The sequence below is a fragment of the Eleutherodactylus coqui genome, chromosome 10, assembly GCF_035609145.1.
Source record: "Eleutherodactylus coqui strain aEleCoq1 chromosome 10, aEleCoq1.hap1, whole genome shotgun sequence".
Taxonomy (NCBI): Eukaryota; Metazoa; Chordata; class Amphibia; order Anura; family Eleutherodactylidae; genus Eleutherodactylus; species Eleutherodactylus coqui.
In genome coordinates, this window is record NC_089846.1 from 15,950,689 (window position 1) to 15,967,507 (window position 16,819).

General features: G+C 46.7%; 1 protein-coding gene across 1 annotated transcript in view; it reads left to right on the forward strand.

Moving 5' to 3' along the window:
• Window positions 1-15,701, forward strand: part of CACFD1 (calcium channel flower domain containing 1) — a 29,076-nt gene extending 13,375 nt beyond the window's left edge. Inside the window, exons 4-6 of the mRNA XM_066580378.1 lie at window positions 967-1,092; window positions 1,297-1,404; window positions 12,424-15,701. Of these exons, the coding sequence (XP_066436475.1) occupies window positions 967-1,092; window positions 1,297-1,404; window positions 12,424-12,499 (310 nt within the window). The 3' untranslated portion in view covers window positions 12,500-15,701. The remainder of the gene's footprint in view (window positions 1-966; window positions 1,093-1,296; window positions 1,405-12,423) is intronic.
• The last annotated feature ends 1,118 nt before the right edge of the window (window positions 15,702-16,819 follow it).

The following is a 16,819-nucleotide window of genomic DNA, read 5'->3' on the forward strand; positions in this document are numbered from 1 at the left end:
TAGTGGGGTCATTGGGAATATCACCCATTACTGGATGGTTTGCGGTATTTATCTGTGTGGGTCTACATAATCTGTATGTTTGTCTCCTCTAAGCCCGGCTGAATCGGTTTATAATAAGCCTAATAATAAAGGTTCTATGTTAAGAAAAGAATGAAGACAGTGAAGAAGTCCTCAGAGGTTAAAGCTGATTCTTCTGCTAGAGTGAAGCTATCCTCCTCAGGACGGGTGCGGCTCCCAGGGGTTCGGATACCGTCCTTCTATGGGCTAGGAAAACCCTTTTACAGAATGACTAAACTGTTTACACGTCCCAGTGACCTGTCAGAGGTTTTGATCGTTGGGGGTCCAAGTGCTGAGACCCCCACTGATTGCTAAAACAAATGGGCAGAAGCGCTCAGCTGAGTGCTTCTGCATGTTTTAGTGATCCGTGGGGGTCTCTGCACCAGAACCCCCAACGATCAAAACCTCTGACATGTCACTGTGCCGTGTCAAAAGTTTGGAAAAAGTTTAATTACCCCTTAATGAGAGGAAGAACGTACAATTAAAGGGGTTGTCAAACACTTACTTTTTTTTTTTAAAGTAGGGGAATGCTGTAAAATAAAAACAGAGCCTAAACTCATCCATCGCCCCGTTGGTTCAGACCAGCGCTCTGGTCCCTTCCGGGTAGTGCGATCACATGATGTTTTAAGCACATGACCACTGCGGCCAATCGCTGGTCTCAGCAGTACCAACACTGAGGCGAGTGATTGGACACAATGGTCATGTGCTTAGATGGCTAGTGAGCTGTCGGGAGGCGAGCAGCGACCGACGGGGTCTGAAGGGACTGGAGCGGTCAGGGCCCTATGATTCCTCTCTGATTAACACAGTCGTTGCTCCTTGGGCCGTAGGTAGGTGCCGAGTCCATGATGTCTAGTCTTGTTATACTGTATCGTCTCTCTGACTGTTTCTCTGACTGTTTCCCCCCTGCAGGGTGAACGCGCTGGTCCTGTTCCTGTGTGAGGCGCCATTCTGCTGCCAGTTCATCGAGTTTGCAAACACGGTGGCAGATAAAGTTGATAAGTTCAGACCCTGGCAGAAGGCCTTATTCTACTGCGGGTACGGTAATACACTGACACACACTGCAAGGCTTCGCTTTGGGGTATGTTTTACTCCATAGCTGATATTGCTCTCTGTTATCAGCTAAATTGGATTATCGGGGAGGAAATCGTCAATCACTTTGATAGTGTGGGACTATTCGTTCCATCGGCAGTTACAGGCAGATCCTGTACTTACAACACATTGTGCATTTCTTTTCCACAGGATGGCGCTATTTCCCATATTTCTCAGTTTCACTATAACCACCCTCTTTGGCAACGCTATCGCCTTTGCAACCGGAGTGCTGTACGGATTATCCGCCTTGGGGAAGAAGTAAGTTATTACCAAGCTTTTTGTTTCCCCCCGGGAGGCAGGGAATGTGGGGGTGGTAGTATCAGCCGGAGAGCCACGGCTGCTTATTGTTTGTACCGCTGTCTGGGAAAGCTGGGTGACAACCAATATAACTGCTATTACAGCTCATACAAGGCTAGCCACCCAGCTTTTCTAGATTCCTGAATGGCAGATGTGACTAGTAGTGCAGCAGGAGTCATGTCCCTACTTAACCCACGTGAGGACACGGCCTAGTTTGGTACTGAGGGATATTTTTGGATTTTCATTTCCTCTTTTCAAAAGTCATAACTTCTATATTTTTCCCTCGCCATGGCAGTACGAGGGCCGGTCCGCTGCGTGGCGAGCTGAGGTTTATTGGTACAATCTTGGCATAAATATAATCTATTGTATAACTTTTTTTTCAAATTTTTTTTTTGATGGGCGCAGGGTGAAAAAACTCATTCTGCCTTTTTTTTTTTTTTTGCTTATTGCATTTGTTATGACATAACTTCTTTTTTTCTGTGGTGTCAGAGCGATTGCAACATATTCCTTTTAGGTTTTTCCACTTTTTTGCAATAACACTTTTTATTCCTTTAAAAAAAAGTGCTACATTACATGTGTTTGTTTTTTTTTACCATTTTCTTTTGTCCTAGAAGGCGACTTGAACATGCAATTGAATGATCGTTAGGATAATACACTGCAGTACTTCTATAATGCGGTGTATTATCACTATTAATTTACATTGACAGTCGTGGCAGACCCAGAAACCAATGCTAGGCTTCCGTTTGCCATGGCAGCCTATCAGCCTTCTCGGATTTCACAGTGAAGAGTCAATGATGTCAAAGGGAGGTCCTTTTAAAAGGTTGTGACCTGGCACAGCATGTGAGTGGACACAGAGAGAGCTCTGCTATTGGTTGGTTTCCCGACCTATATCGTGATCCCACTAGCTGTCAGCATATCTGGCACTCCAGCTACCACTCTGTGGCAGTTTGGTGCAGCAGTGACCCGTCCCAAGGACAAAATTGGGCGTGCTGCTATTAGGTCCTGGTCCCAAGACAGTGCCATGGCACAGGTGATAAACAAGCTGCTGCAGTCCTCCAACAGGCAGTGTGCGGTGTCTTGAGTGCCTGAAGTGCTTTGCACATACCCCACAGCGGAAACTGATGAGCACCGAGAGAACAATGTGTCAGCAGACACTACCTTCAGTGGGCGCATATTGTTCCTATCTTCAAAAAAAGGGAAGAAGGTGGATCCAGGAAACTACAGGCCTGTGAGCCTGACTTCTGTATCAGGAAAGCTCTCTGAACAAAGAATTTAAAACAGCGTGAATACAAGTCCTTGGATGAGAGTGTAATAATTAACTAGAGCCAGCATGGGATTGTAACAAACAAGTCATGCCAGATGAATCTAATTTCCTTCTATGACAGTATCACTGACTGAGTCGATCAGGGAAATGCGGTGGATATAGTATATCTTGACCTTAGTAAAGCATTTGACAAAGTATCTCATACCATACCTATTGAAAAAATGACCAAATCTGGGATTGACAGGGCAACTGTGAGGTGGATTCACAACTGGCTGAGTGATTGTACTGAAAGAGTGGTCATAAATGGCTGCGCATCTAAGTGGAAGAATGTATCAAGTGGGAACCACAAGGCTCTGTCCTGGGCCCAGTGTTGTTCAACATTTTTATAAATCATCTGGAGGAGGGAATTGATGGGAAACTAATTAAATTTGTAGATAGAAAGCCAGGAAGGATAGCTAACACTGCAAAAGAGAGGGGATTCAAAAACATCAAGAAAGGCTTGCACAGTGGGCGGCGACTAATAGAATGGTATTTAACAAGGAGAAATACAAAGTCCTACATCTGCGCAAAAAAATTAAAAAAGCACATAAAGAATGGGAGGAGTTGGGCTAAGCAGCAGCACATGTGAAAAAGACTTGGGTATACTAATCGATCATAGACTGAACATGAGTCAACAGTGTGATGCAGCAGCCAAAAAGGCAAACACAATTCTGAGAAGCATAGAGTCTAGATCACATGAGGTCATTATCCCCTCTACTCTTCCTTAGTCAGACCTCATCTGGAATACTGTGTCCAGTTCTGGGCACCCATAGTTAAAAAAGACATCGACAAACTGGAGCAAGTTCAGAGAAGAGTTACCAGGATGGTGAGCGGTCTGCAGACCATGTCCTATGAGGAACGGTTAAAGGATCTGGGAACGTTTAGCTAGAAGGCATTGCCATCATACGGCATAACTTGCAAAAAGTAACAGAGCGTACTGGCGAGGTGGAACAAAGCGTGGGCTCATTAGAGGAATAAGTTGCGCAGAACGTTCTAGATGATAAAAACTTGCAAACAATCTCCTCCTTACAGGCAAAAAACAATAATTTGAAGAACCGGCTGCAACAAAATAATATCAAGATAAGTGGGACTTCTAAAAAGTAAGAGGCGCAGATCGTACTTTCTTCAAAAAATGGCTCCTACTTAAATTGGGAAAAGAGACTCTTACCCACTTATTTGCCATTGAGCAAGAACATCATGTACCAACCAGACCAATGCCACCGGGTCATCCAACTCGCCCGGTTCTCATCAAGTTACTACATCATCGCTATAGGGATATCGTCTTACGTAAAGCTTGAACGTGTGCAGATCTTACTAATGGATCTAAAGTTTCTGTATTCCCTGCTGATGGCAGAGGTGGAGAGCAAGGCCTATGGATGTCAAGAAAAGGCTTTGAGGTTCGCATGTAGCTTACTCTATGATGGACCCTGCAAAATTGTGAACAGCTGCTTTGGGAGCGACACATTTCTTTGACAGCCAAAGGCGGCATCGATGTGGCTTGATCAACATGAAGGGGGACGGGAAAGGAACTTGTTATTTGTATAGCGCCAACGTATTCCGCAGCGCTTTCAGGTAATTTATTACCTCCCCCCCACCACCACCACCACCACCAAGCTGGGTACTCATTTTACCGACCTCGGAAGGATGAAAGGTTGAGTCAACTTTGAGTCTGCTATCTGAACCATGTAGGGATTGAACATGCAACCTTCAGGTCGTGAGCGAGAGCTTAGGCTGAAGATGACACTTTCTACGAACGTACAGCCTCTCCAGGACTTCATCATAAGAGGGGCTGCCTTCTAATGTGGGCAGTATAAGCACTTTGTGGGTCTTTTCTTCCTGGCTCTGTGCAGGGTGCCCGATGTGAGATGCCCACTCTCTCGGGGAGAGAGGATGAAGTATTGTATTATGTCAGTTCTCTACTTTTTTAGTTTTTATTGCTTGAGAGGGAGATGACTGTAGAGAGTTGTGAACTATCTTCTTAATGCGGCTCCTGATAGCGCTATGTAGATGTATTTCCACCTTGGCTAAGTCTCTCTAATAAGCTGGAATGTACGGAGGATGGCAGATGCCACACAACATGCTGTATGTCCATATCTGCAGCAGTATCAGCCTGCCTTAATCTGCCTACAGGAGACCCAACTCTCCGCTGACAGAACACATTTACAGCATAGACGCATAGCCGCTGGGTGGAGTACGGAGGCCATGACACTTTCTCCACATACTCCAGAGGTGTGAGTGTCTTAGTCCATAGAAATATTCCATTTCAATGTTTGCAGTGGAGATTGGTGCCAAAGGACAATATACATTCATTGTCAAAAAATATCCATCCCCCAAGAAGGAGTTGTCGGAATGAAACTTTCTATGTGATTGTAAAGTTGATATAAGTAAAGGCCCATTTACATGGAGCGATGAACGCTCAAATGAGAGTTTGAGTGACAGTTTTAAGCGACCATCTTTGCATAACTCTTAAGTAGCTAATTAGCTACTTAAGAGTTAATGCAGGTGAAGCGGGATACTGCCGAGATAGCTCCAAGAACAAAGCGGCTGTTTTGTATATGCAAACAGCTGCATTGTTCTCGGAGCTCTCCGCTAGTGTCCCGCTGAGAACTGCCAGTGGAATACAAGCTGAAAGAATACTAACAGCGCTGCCCGCTGAGAATCTGTGTGCGGCGCTGATGAGAGTCATCAGTGATTTCTAGCTTGCCGGAAATCACCGAAGAATGAACAGTGCACGATGGCAGAGCATTTAGACACAACGATTATCGCTCAAAAGATGGCTTTTGAGCAAATTTTGAGAGATAATCGTTGTGTCTAAATTGGCCTTTATGCATCTTCGGATCTATTCCATTACGCCTGAGGAAGAACCCTGCGTAGGTTTGAAGGTTCGCTATAACCTCATGTCTTTTTGTTAGCCGTTAAAAGGGATCATATCTTCAAGATGACTTGGTTTATCTTGCTGAGAACATTCACACAAAGGCAATACATGTAATAGGCACTATAAGACTAAATGTCCTTCAGACTTGCTGGCCTGTAGGGGGCGTCCTGAGCCCAGTCACCTTGTGTGCCCTCACACATCCCCTGATCCTAACACCCCCTAACAGTCTGGTCAGACGCTTCTCTCTACTGGTGGTCTTTAGGGGGCATCCTGAGCCCCATCAGCTTGTGTGCCCTCATCCACTGGTCCCAACACCTCCTAACAGTCTGTACGGAATGGCCGGTGGGGGCAATTCATGCATACGACCATCCAGCTTCTCCCATCCCAATAATGCGCCTCTCTCAGACTCTGGTAACGGGGTGAAATCTCTTCTCTGCGTCGTAGAGGCGTCTAGTGGTCAACAAGCTCTACAAGCGGAAGAAGAGGTCACTACACACAAGGAGCCTCCGAGAGCCTCTTATAGGCCAAGGGGGGAACCACTTATAGGGCCTCCGGTGACAGACTGTTCATCTAAACGAAAATCAAGAAATGAGCAGCATTTGTGTCTTGTCAGAAGATTTGCGTTGACAGAGACCCCGGCTGGGGTTGAAACGTTGTAATATGTGTCTCTGGAGTCAATAAAGGAGCATCACAACAGATGCAAATCTTCTGACAAGACACTCGGCTATGCTGCTCATTTCTTGATTTTTGTTTGGGGTGATCTTATTTGGACCTAGGAGTCAGGTCTGAACTTTGAGCTTTGCATGGTGACTTCACCTTCCACTAATAGTGGGATCTTCTGGAAGTGCTGCTGCGACAACTTTCTTTGAAAGACCGTCCATCTAATCACCACAAGTCACATCATTTACAGATCTGCCTGAGATGGAACCACATGCTGGGTTCTGTAGCAAAATGACAACTTCTTCTGGGGGCCGGATTTATTTTTTGGCGTAGAGTGTATATTCTTACTATGAAGTGTACAATTTGAGAGTTATCCTTGTCTCCTTTTATATTCCTCTTCATCATCTGAGAAAATCCCTTTGCGGGGATTCTGACCTTTTCAGCAAAAGTGCCAGAACTGCAGTTTCTTATAGAGATTTTAACACTGCCGACTCGAATTGGGACAGACGTAGACCGGATGTTCCCCTGACAGCTGTAGCGTCGACCGAACTTCACCATCCTGGGGAGAGGCAATATTCGTTCTGTTCCCAAACTTACAACTTATTGTCTAGGATAGACCTATTTTTGGGGAATGACTTGATACTTCCCCGAATTACCCAGGTAGAGTATTTAGCGAGATCCCTTCCAGACCATTCCCCTCTAAAAGCCTCATTCGTGTCAGTGAGTTACGCTCTACCTTGTGGAAGCTAAACCCGTTGTGGCTTCAGATATTAATGGGCGAGGGGATATGTCCTTTTATATGAATGTGGGCTCTGTCTCTCCAGACTGTCTGGATAACAATGAAGACATACCTCAGGGGAGTTTCCATACAGTCTATATTAGTAGGGTTAGGTCCAATTCCCGTCAACCCGACTCCAAAGTATTTGCGAGTTTTTGGCGATGCCAGGGCCACTTTCCCAATGTAACCCTAATCAAGATACCCACAGTCCGTTTCTGGCTGCACAAGAAGTAGCTAATGATACTCTATCGCAAGCCGCCTCTCGCTAACCGTTTTCTATGCAGCAGAGATATTTTAGGTGAGGGAAACGCAGAACATTTGTTGTCTTTAATGGCGTGCGCCCATAGGGGGTCCTCTTATGTCTGTGCACTGCGATCCAAGGGCTGGTATTTAGTGTCCGACACCCTTGATATGTTCCAACTTTGAAAAGTTATGTGCCTCCAAAGTAAGCCCAACAGACGAGCACATAGAGGAACATGTGGCAGAGTTGACTATTCCTACATTCTCCTCCAAAGACGTGGAAGTCTTTGATGAGCCATTAACTCTGGAAGAACCCTAGGCACCATGGCTAACGATAGATCCCCTGGCCTGGATGGTCTACCGTCCGAGGTGTACAAACAATGCAAAGTGGTGCATCCCCAGCTATGGAAAGTATGTGAAGACTCTCCACAGTCCGATGCATTGTCCGCCTCTATGTGCGAACTATTATAGCGGTAATTCTAAAACTTGGTAAAATCCCGGAGGCTGCAGATTCCTATTGGCCAATTTTCTTATTAACAGCGGACATAAAACGCTTACCAAAAGTGTTCGTGAACAGGCTGGTCCGTGTGGGCACTTCTTTAATACATCCGAACCCAACCAGATTTATGCCATCTAAGGCGACTTCAATCAATATTCGGCGATTATTTCTTAGTACGCGGGTTATCCTCGCAATGTTTGATTCAGAGCCAGATCCTCGTTGGATGCCGCTAAGGCTTTTGACAGTGTGGAATGGAGATACCTGTGGCACGTCTGGAAAAGTAGGGGTTTTGGGACACTCTTTTCGTCCTGGGTGCAATTGTTCTATACATTCCCCACTGCTCTGATATGGGTAAATGGAGAGCTTTGTAGACCAGTGTTTTTCAACTCCAGTCCTCAGGGACCACCAACAGGTCATGTTTTCAGGATATCCTATAGTAAGAACGCCTGTGGCAATGTCTGAGGCACCGACAATAATTACATCACCTGTGCAACACTGAGGAGATCCTGAAAACATGACCTGTTGGCGGTCCCTGAGGACTGGGGTTGGGGAACACTGTTGTAGACAATGCACACTGTACAGGGGCGCTGGGCAGGGGTGTCCATTGTCACCCTTGCTCTTTGCCATAGCTATAGAATCGCTGGCTACTGCAATCCAGTCTGCCTGAGAGATTATAGGCTTAAAATATGGCAGCAAAGAGGAAAGATTGGCATTATACGCCAGTGCCATGTTGTTATTCCTAGGAGATACGGGACGTTCTTTGGAGGCAACTACCACCCTTATTAGGGATTTACAAGTAATTGGGATAAGTCTGTACTCTCCTTACATCTCTTGTAACCTCCCCCAATAGCAGTTGGACAGGTAATAAAATGTGTCCCGCGGTTCCGATAGTAACATAGGCTAAAATAAGACATAACATACTATGACCATCCAGGTCAGCCTATTACCCCACCCAATGTTGATCCAGAGGAAAGGGGAAAAAAACAATCATGTTGACAACCATTTAGTGGGAAAAAATTGCTTTCTGACTCCAATCTGGCAATTGGAATAATCCGCGGATCAACAACCCTTTTTGAAGTTCTTAATGATACTTGGGGCCCTTTTACATCGGACGGCTTGTTAGCGCAGCTGCCCGACAGGTCATCAGAGCAATGATCGCTCTTGTGCTTCTACACCCGGTCATCGCTAGTGAATGGAGGCGGAGCGGGCTGGGCATCATTCCGGTCCGCCCACCTCCATTCACAACCAACAGGCGGTCATCCATAAGTGAGCAGCTACTTGTTTACACGACCGATCTCTTGTACATGCAGAAAATGAACAACGAACGAGAAGCGAACAAATTCCAATTCATCTTCAGTCGGGACGCGTATTTACGTTACCAGCCTGAGTAAAAGGGCCCTCGGGCGTTGGTGCCCACCTAAATGTGCAACCCTTATAAGGCTCTTTTTAGACGAGCCGATTCTCGTTTGCGCGGGTGAGTGACGTCATCGTTCGTTGGCTCTCGTGCCGCCTGTTTAGACAGGCAGGTACAGCGTTGCTGCGTTCGGATGAGAATTGTTCAGAAGCGTTCATTCGCTGTATAAGTGAATGAGAGGGACTCAACAACGCTGTTTAAATCGAATGATAAGTGAATGAGGCAACAATGGTTTTTATGCTGCTTAAAATGAACAACGAACGAAAAGTGGCCGCTTTCGGTTTGTCGCTCAGTCGTTGGCGGTGTTTAGGCCGATTATCGGTAACTTTCGCTTGTATGAATGATTTTTTCTAATGATCGTTACGTCTAAAAGCACCCTTAGCTGAAGTCCAACAAAAGATGCCTGCCTGGTCTGAACCGATGCTTTCAGTAGGGGGGGCCGGTGAGTCTGATTACAATGGTGCTAATACCCCAACTGCGCTACGAACTCTATAATCTCCCAATATGGCGATTCTTTTTTAAAATCGATTAAACTCCTTATTTAGAGGTTTAGTATGAAACAAGGAACCGCCCTGTATTAAATTTAGAAGCACTCTATAGAGCCAAAGACGATGGAGGTCTGGCATTACCAAACCCCTGGATATTTTTTTCTAGTACCAGTCGCAATCAACATTTCAGGGGTTGGGATGTAACTTAGTATGTTGGGCTGAAGGGAGACATTGTCCATCTAGTTCAGCCTGTTTTCAGCCCCCCCCCCCCCCCCCCACACTTCCTTGTTGATCCAGAGGAAGGCAAAAAACAACACTATGAGGCAGAAGCCAATTAGCCCATTTGGGGGGAAAATTCCTTCCCGACTCCATAATGGCAATCAGAATAATCCCTGGATCAACCTCTGATAGTTCCTACCTAAATGTAAGACCCGGATCAACAACCCGCTGGTCACCTAATATCTATATTCTGTAATATCATAGCGCTCTAGAAAGATCTCTAGTCCCTTCTTGAACTCCTCTATGGATCTTGCCATCCCCACGTCCTCCAGAGACCGGGCTTGGGGAATATTGCTGAAGTATTAGACTTCTAGATTTTTATTTTATCGCATCACACTTAACTGTAAATGAACCAGTGTCAGGCAGCTGCTGCCAAGGCAAGTAGGTTCATGGGGTGCATGAAAAGAGGTCTAGGGGCGCATGATGATAACATTGTTCTTCCTCTTTACAAGTCACTGGTCAGACCACACATGGAATATTGTGGACAGTTTTGGGCACCGGTACCCAACAAGGACATATCAGAGCTTGAGTGGGTACAAAGACCGGCAACTAAAGTAATAAATGGAATCAGTGGACTACAAGACCCAGAGAGGTCATCAAAATTGGGTTTATTCATTTTAGAATAAAGATGGCTGACGGGTGACCTAATAACTACATTAGAGGACAATACAGAGATTTCTCCCATTACTACTTATACCCAGGACTGTAACAAGGGGGCGCTCTCTACATCTAGAGGAAAGAAAGTTTTTACACCAACACAGAGGGGGGTTCTTTACTGTAAGAGCAGTGAGATCATGGAACTCTCTGCCTGAGGGCGTGGTGATGGCGAACTCCAAAAAAGAGTATAAGAGGGTTCTGGACGTCCTTCTGGAGTGCAGTAATATGACCTGTTCTATCACTGATTCTTCAGGAGGGTCGGTGATCCGGGATTATTCTGATTGCCAGATTGAAGTTGGGAAGGAATTTTTCCCCCTAAAATAAAGAAAATTGGCTTCTACCTCCATTGGATTTTTTTTACCTTCCTCTGGATCAACATTCAAGGGGTGATGGGCTGAACTGGATGTCTTTATCAGCTTAAAATACCATGTTCCACTTGATGTGACCTTTTGTAATATGAACCTTGTATTCGGTACTCACTGCTGTGTTCTCTCTTTTTATTTTATTTTTTTTTTTGGGGGGGGGAGGGAGTTTCTTCTTTTCTTTGTTCTATTGAAAAAAAGCATTTAAAAAAATTCCGATTTTAAAAAACATAACCTGGAGATCCCTCCCTCTGTTAACTCCGTACATGCCGCGATCGTGACATAAAGGGGTTAACACAGCGAGCAGCGTTCTCTACGATCCCCGTTGTTGTAGTGGGACCCGGCTGTCAGTCACAGCCGGGGCCTACTGCAGATGGGGGCTCAGCTTCGGGGCCATACATTCACGGGAACTCCGTTCCATCCACGATGAACATGTACAGCAACGGGTGAGAAGAGGGCAGAGGGGTTTGCCTCATCAGCACAGCCCATTATCTTACAATAAAGCGGCCCTGCCAAAAGCCGATGCCTGCTGAAACCCCGTGAAATGCTGATCTCTATGGGGATGGTTGCATCTGGTTGTACGGTTTTCACAGCGGCCGCTACACTACATTGCGTCTGTTCAAATGAGCGGCCGACTTTGTAATAGGTGGCTGGGTCGCACCCGCCAGAGCAGTAGGGGGACTTTTATAAAGTGACTCTCCATTCTGACTGATAGAGGGGGACACCGAGGACCCCACCCCTTAACTTATGACTTCACTATGCTCTAATTGGGTATATGGATATAGGTAAATCGGACAGGTTTGCCATTTTGGAATGTGGGAAAGTCGGGTGAACAGAATTTCCTCTGTCTTGATGGATGACGACCACTTGAGGACCAGGGGTTGTCTTTGGAGGGAGGCAGGCTTAGAGGCGTTGTACCACAATTGACTTATCGCCTATCCATAAAAGTCTGATCGGTGAGGGTCTCCCTTATGAGACCCTCACCAATCCTGAGAACGGGGGTCCCGTGTTTCCCTCTCCTCTTCACTGCAGCCATCCACAGTGGAAATTGGATGGGGCGGTGGATGTGCATGCGCGGGGCTACTGTTCGCTTCAATGCAGCTGATGGACCTAGCCGGGTCCAAGCGCTCGGACGTCTCTGGTGGTCCACTGAAGAGTAATGGAGTGGTACTCTGTATGCCCAACCGCCACTCCAGTCAGTCCCCACGTCCCTGCAGGTTGGTGCATTGAGCCTGCAGTGAGGAGAGAGGACCTGGGACCCCCCCCCCCCCCCCCCAGTCTTGGGAATGATGGGGTCTCAGCGGTAAGACCCCTCCACGGATCAGACTCTTATCAAGTCAATGCCGGCACAATCCTTTGAGAGGGATTTTCATACTAATGAATTTGGTCAATTGATTAATTATCCCTTCTGTCTTCACATTTCAGGGGCGACGGTATCGGTTACGCAAAACTGCAGCAGCAGAAGAAGCAGCCCGATGAAGAGAAGCAGGCCGGGACATAAGGGTCTCCTCGGACGGCAGAACTTTTCTCTTTCTTTTAGTTTTTAACAATTAATTATTTTTTAAATGCTAATTTTTGATGTGAATTTTAAAGACTACAAACGGGCCCGATCCCATCCCATCCGGGCCGCTCAGACTCAGCGGCGACCTCCCTCGGGGGATCGCTGCGTTTAGCGGCGCTCTGCACATACGGGAGCGTTCCGCACAAGAAGGGGAAATCTGTTCTTTACTTCTTACTCTTGGGGCAAAAAAGCTTCAGTTTGAGTAATTTCCTCAGATTACACCGGACTGTCCAATTTATGCCGTTTGCAATACTTTTAGGGTGCGCAGGAGGGGGAGAAATTAGGGAATATTCTAAAGGGCTATTGAGGATAATTTTAAGGGACCCTGATTTTTGTAAAGCCTCCCCACCCTTCTGATCACTACTTGTGTCGCTGAGATCCTGCAAGAACTGTTACATAGATTTGTCTAATACTGCTGCAGGGTCTACACTACTGATTTTAGGGTTACTGGCCCTTTAAATGGGGATTTCCAGCATGTATATTTATGCCATATCACAGATTTGATTGCCTGTTGAGAATGAAGGTTAAGTGGATGGGAATCGGGAAAGCGCATTCGCTTTAATGGAGAGTGGCAGGAATGTGAGAACGGAATAGGGAACCCCGAAGGGTGCGTTCACACATAGCGGAAAATCTGCCGCGACATCCACAGCGTTTCTGCATCAAAAACTGCGTAAAATCTGCCCCAATGATTATTTGATACGGTGGAACCTTTTTGCGGTGCTGTGCCCTTCCGCAGCTGCAGGGGCCTTCAGATGCCTCCTCCATACCAGCATATGTAGCCACTAACGGAGATCTGGGCATAGGACAGGGATGTAGATGGTAAGGTAGAGATGAGCTAACGGTTCCATAGGGACGAGGTCAGGACGGACTTTACCTTGTCGCTTCTCTGCACGGCAAGAACTAAGCGGGCCGCGTCACCAAGACGTAATACACAACCAGAAGTCCCATAAATGGGCCAAAAAGCCAGAAAATCCTGAATTTTACTTGGACTCTGGGGAGACTCACAGTCCGTCCCGGAGGAGCAGCGGAGGTTACACGTCGGGTGCCGACTCCGTACGATGGAACTCGTCTGGACGCACAAGACAACCATTTGGCAATGGATTTTAAAGGGATATTCGTCATTAGCCACGTGGGTGGAAACTGCAAAAAAGTGACTGTTTCCCTTTAAGAAGTACCAGCATGTAAACCTCGGACTATAGTAGAATCAGACGTAAGCGGCTCCTGGGGGCCACTGATTGACTGTTTACATATCTCTTAGATTTCAGGTATTAGAAGAAGCACAGAATCCTATCATACAAGGTAGGGATTGTATTCCCATTACCGGTCACCCCGTCCGAGTGAGGAAGCCATATTGGTTTACTTAAAGGGGCTCTCCTGCAATCGGGGGGGAGGGGGGTTATTACATTTAAAAATATCTCTAGTATGATTTTTTTCCAGAAATGGAGCCGCTCCGGTTCCAGAGTTTGTCTGCTATTGCATGTAGCTCAGCCTCCTTAAAGGTGCAATACCAGTACCAGCCATGGGATAAGAGTGGCGCTGTTTCTTTGTCATATGCAAAGAGTGCAAACCCTTTAAAGGAAAACAGGCAAAACCTATATACTGCTGTGTAGTGCAGGCAGCGTATAGGGAGGGAAGGAGAGGACCGTCTGCTTGAAGCACAGGAAGGAGTTCAAGCTTTTTAACCCTTTCTAATCCACTGTGACGTCTTCAGACATTCTGATTGAAGGCTGTACAGCTCCGATGTCGGAAGACGTCCAGCAGGGTGGTATTGGGCTGGGGTCACACGGGATGTATTCTCAGCGGAAATCTTGCGGTTTTGCCGCAGTGAAAAATGGCGCCGGACTCGGTCAGGACAGGATTCTGCAGACGGATTCCGCACGTCCCATGTGCGCGTACCCCAAGGCTTTATGCACACGAGCATTTTTATGCGGTTATTTAGCTGTGTTTTTACGTCACCTGAAAATTGCGACCATCTGGAGCGTTCGCTGCCGCTGTATTCGTTCAGATGACCGATTTTTAGCCACCTCCAAATGGTGCGCCAGAAAAAAATAGCGCATACACGACCGAAATCACCGAGCTAATTTATACGCTGCCGGAAAAGCTGGGTCTGGTTCTGTCTTTCAACCGATCTAAACACCAGCGGCAGTTTAGTAGCGTCCAACGCCGGGCAGGGCTTACAGGCGCCAGTATTTAGGCGTTTCAAGGATTTATGCCGAGTGAGGGATTTTTGGGCCGCGGCATACTTTTTTTCTAATACGTCGCACCCGGCGTTGTGAGTGGACAAGAAAACCTTAATTAAGCTCGGGACTTGATTGCGTTTTTTCTTCATTGATGCGATTTAATGGCACGTTAATGCTGAGTGACAACCCAATGGTCGCCATCTCTGGTAGGTGTCACCCAGCTCTCCTAGACTCCTGAATGGCAAGCCTACCCAGTTATACAATGGTACATTCCCATTCTCATGCCGGAGAGGACAGCACTGTAATGTCAGCCATATTAGCCGTCGCCCAGCTTTCCCAGAAATGGGTAGAACAGCCGATTTACCAGTCACGGACGAGTCATTCTTGGTATTTTCTGCTATTTTAGGAAATACTCCTATAAAAGGGAAGCGCATCCTGCACCCTCCGGGCCGAGGGGCGGAGGACCGACTTACTTTCCTTTCCTTTTACGTCTTAAAGGAATTTATGAGCTTAGAAAAAAGTCAGCAGCTTTTGTTTCAGAAGTGGCGCCACTCTTGTTTATTGGTCGCATATAGTATTGCAGTTCATCCAAATTCCTGGCTTGCAATACCGGACACAGCCTGTAGAGAAGGATGGCACTGTTTTGGGGGAAAAAAAGAGCTGTTTTTTTTTTGTTTTTTTTTTAAAATCTCCCCAATGTTTGTATTATTTCATGTTGCGGTACTTTAGTTCACACTGTAGCTACACCTTGTACACCATTATAATGTGAACAGAGGACGGGGTATTCTGGATGTCTTACCAGTGGGGTACATTGGGTAATTCTTCATACACTTCAGGGTCTGATCCAGGTCTTTATAACAGTCTGTCGGTGACGCCCGGGGACGTCTCTTCAGCGGTCTCGCTCTTCTGATGGTTTTCTTCCTGTCTATGCAGTGAATAAAGATAATAGCGTTCTACCTCCACCAGCCGCTGCCCTGTTTCTGTGTGTTGCAGTTTGGTTATCATTGGCGCTGCCCTTTAAAACAAACTTTAACAACTTTTCTAAACTGCCCTCAGGGGGGGAGCGGGCACACTTTGTCATCCAGCTTCCCACAGGCTGTGCCCCTCACAGTAATAAGCCCCCTGTGCTGCAATGAGGTTGTCCTACAACTTTAAAGGGAAGCTGTCAGCAGACATTTTGCTCTTCTGCTGCCACCCTAGCGCTATTTGGCATGTTCAGCGCGTTCCTCACGCCACCCAGCATTCTAACTTTTACTCTTCGGCGCCCTGCGTGTAAATGGCCAGCTTTGAGTCATCCAGGCGATGGCTGCAGCTCCCTGAGTCGCCGCATCAGCAGACTAAATACGCCCGTCCTCTCCCCGCTTGCACCAGATGTTGGTCGAGCAGATGTTGTGTGCGCGCTCCATACTGCCCCCTGCTTGCTTCTTCTGCAGTGAAGTATATGCAAATTCACCCATTTTCAATCTGCATGGCTCAGAAGCGATGGCGTCCGGCCCCCTGCTTGCATCTTCATGAGCACGCACAGCCGAGCGAGGTGTATATACTTTGCATCTCTTTTAACCACGCATGTGCCAGAAGACTCGAGCCAAGGTCTGAACATCGCATGCGCACGAGCTCAGCACGACAACTACTGATATCAGGGGGCGGTGGTGGTCGAGTGGATGGGACATGAGTCTGGGTGCTGCAGGCAGCGGACGGGTGATTGGAGACCGGACATTTACAAACTGTTATTCTTAGGCGCCCAGTAAGAATTTGGGAACTCTTATTCTGTGTTTTTAGACAAATACTCAACATGGCAGATAGCGTTATGGGAGCAGCTTAATAGCGACATTTCTGGTGACCGCTTCCCTTTAAATACTTTTTATAAAGGGTCTGAATGCTGTAAAACCTCAAAAAATAGACGCCCTACTTTGCTCTCAGTCTTCCCAATCCTCTGGGTGACGAGCTGCTGGACTTAGCTTACCTCCCCGCAGATGGTTACATGCCGTTTGAGCATGTGACTGCTGAGGCCAATCCTGGGCTTCACTGCTTGTACAATTAGGGTCAAAGATTGGTTTCGACGGTCACAAGCTCTGATAGC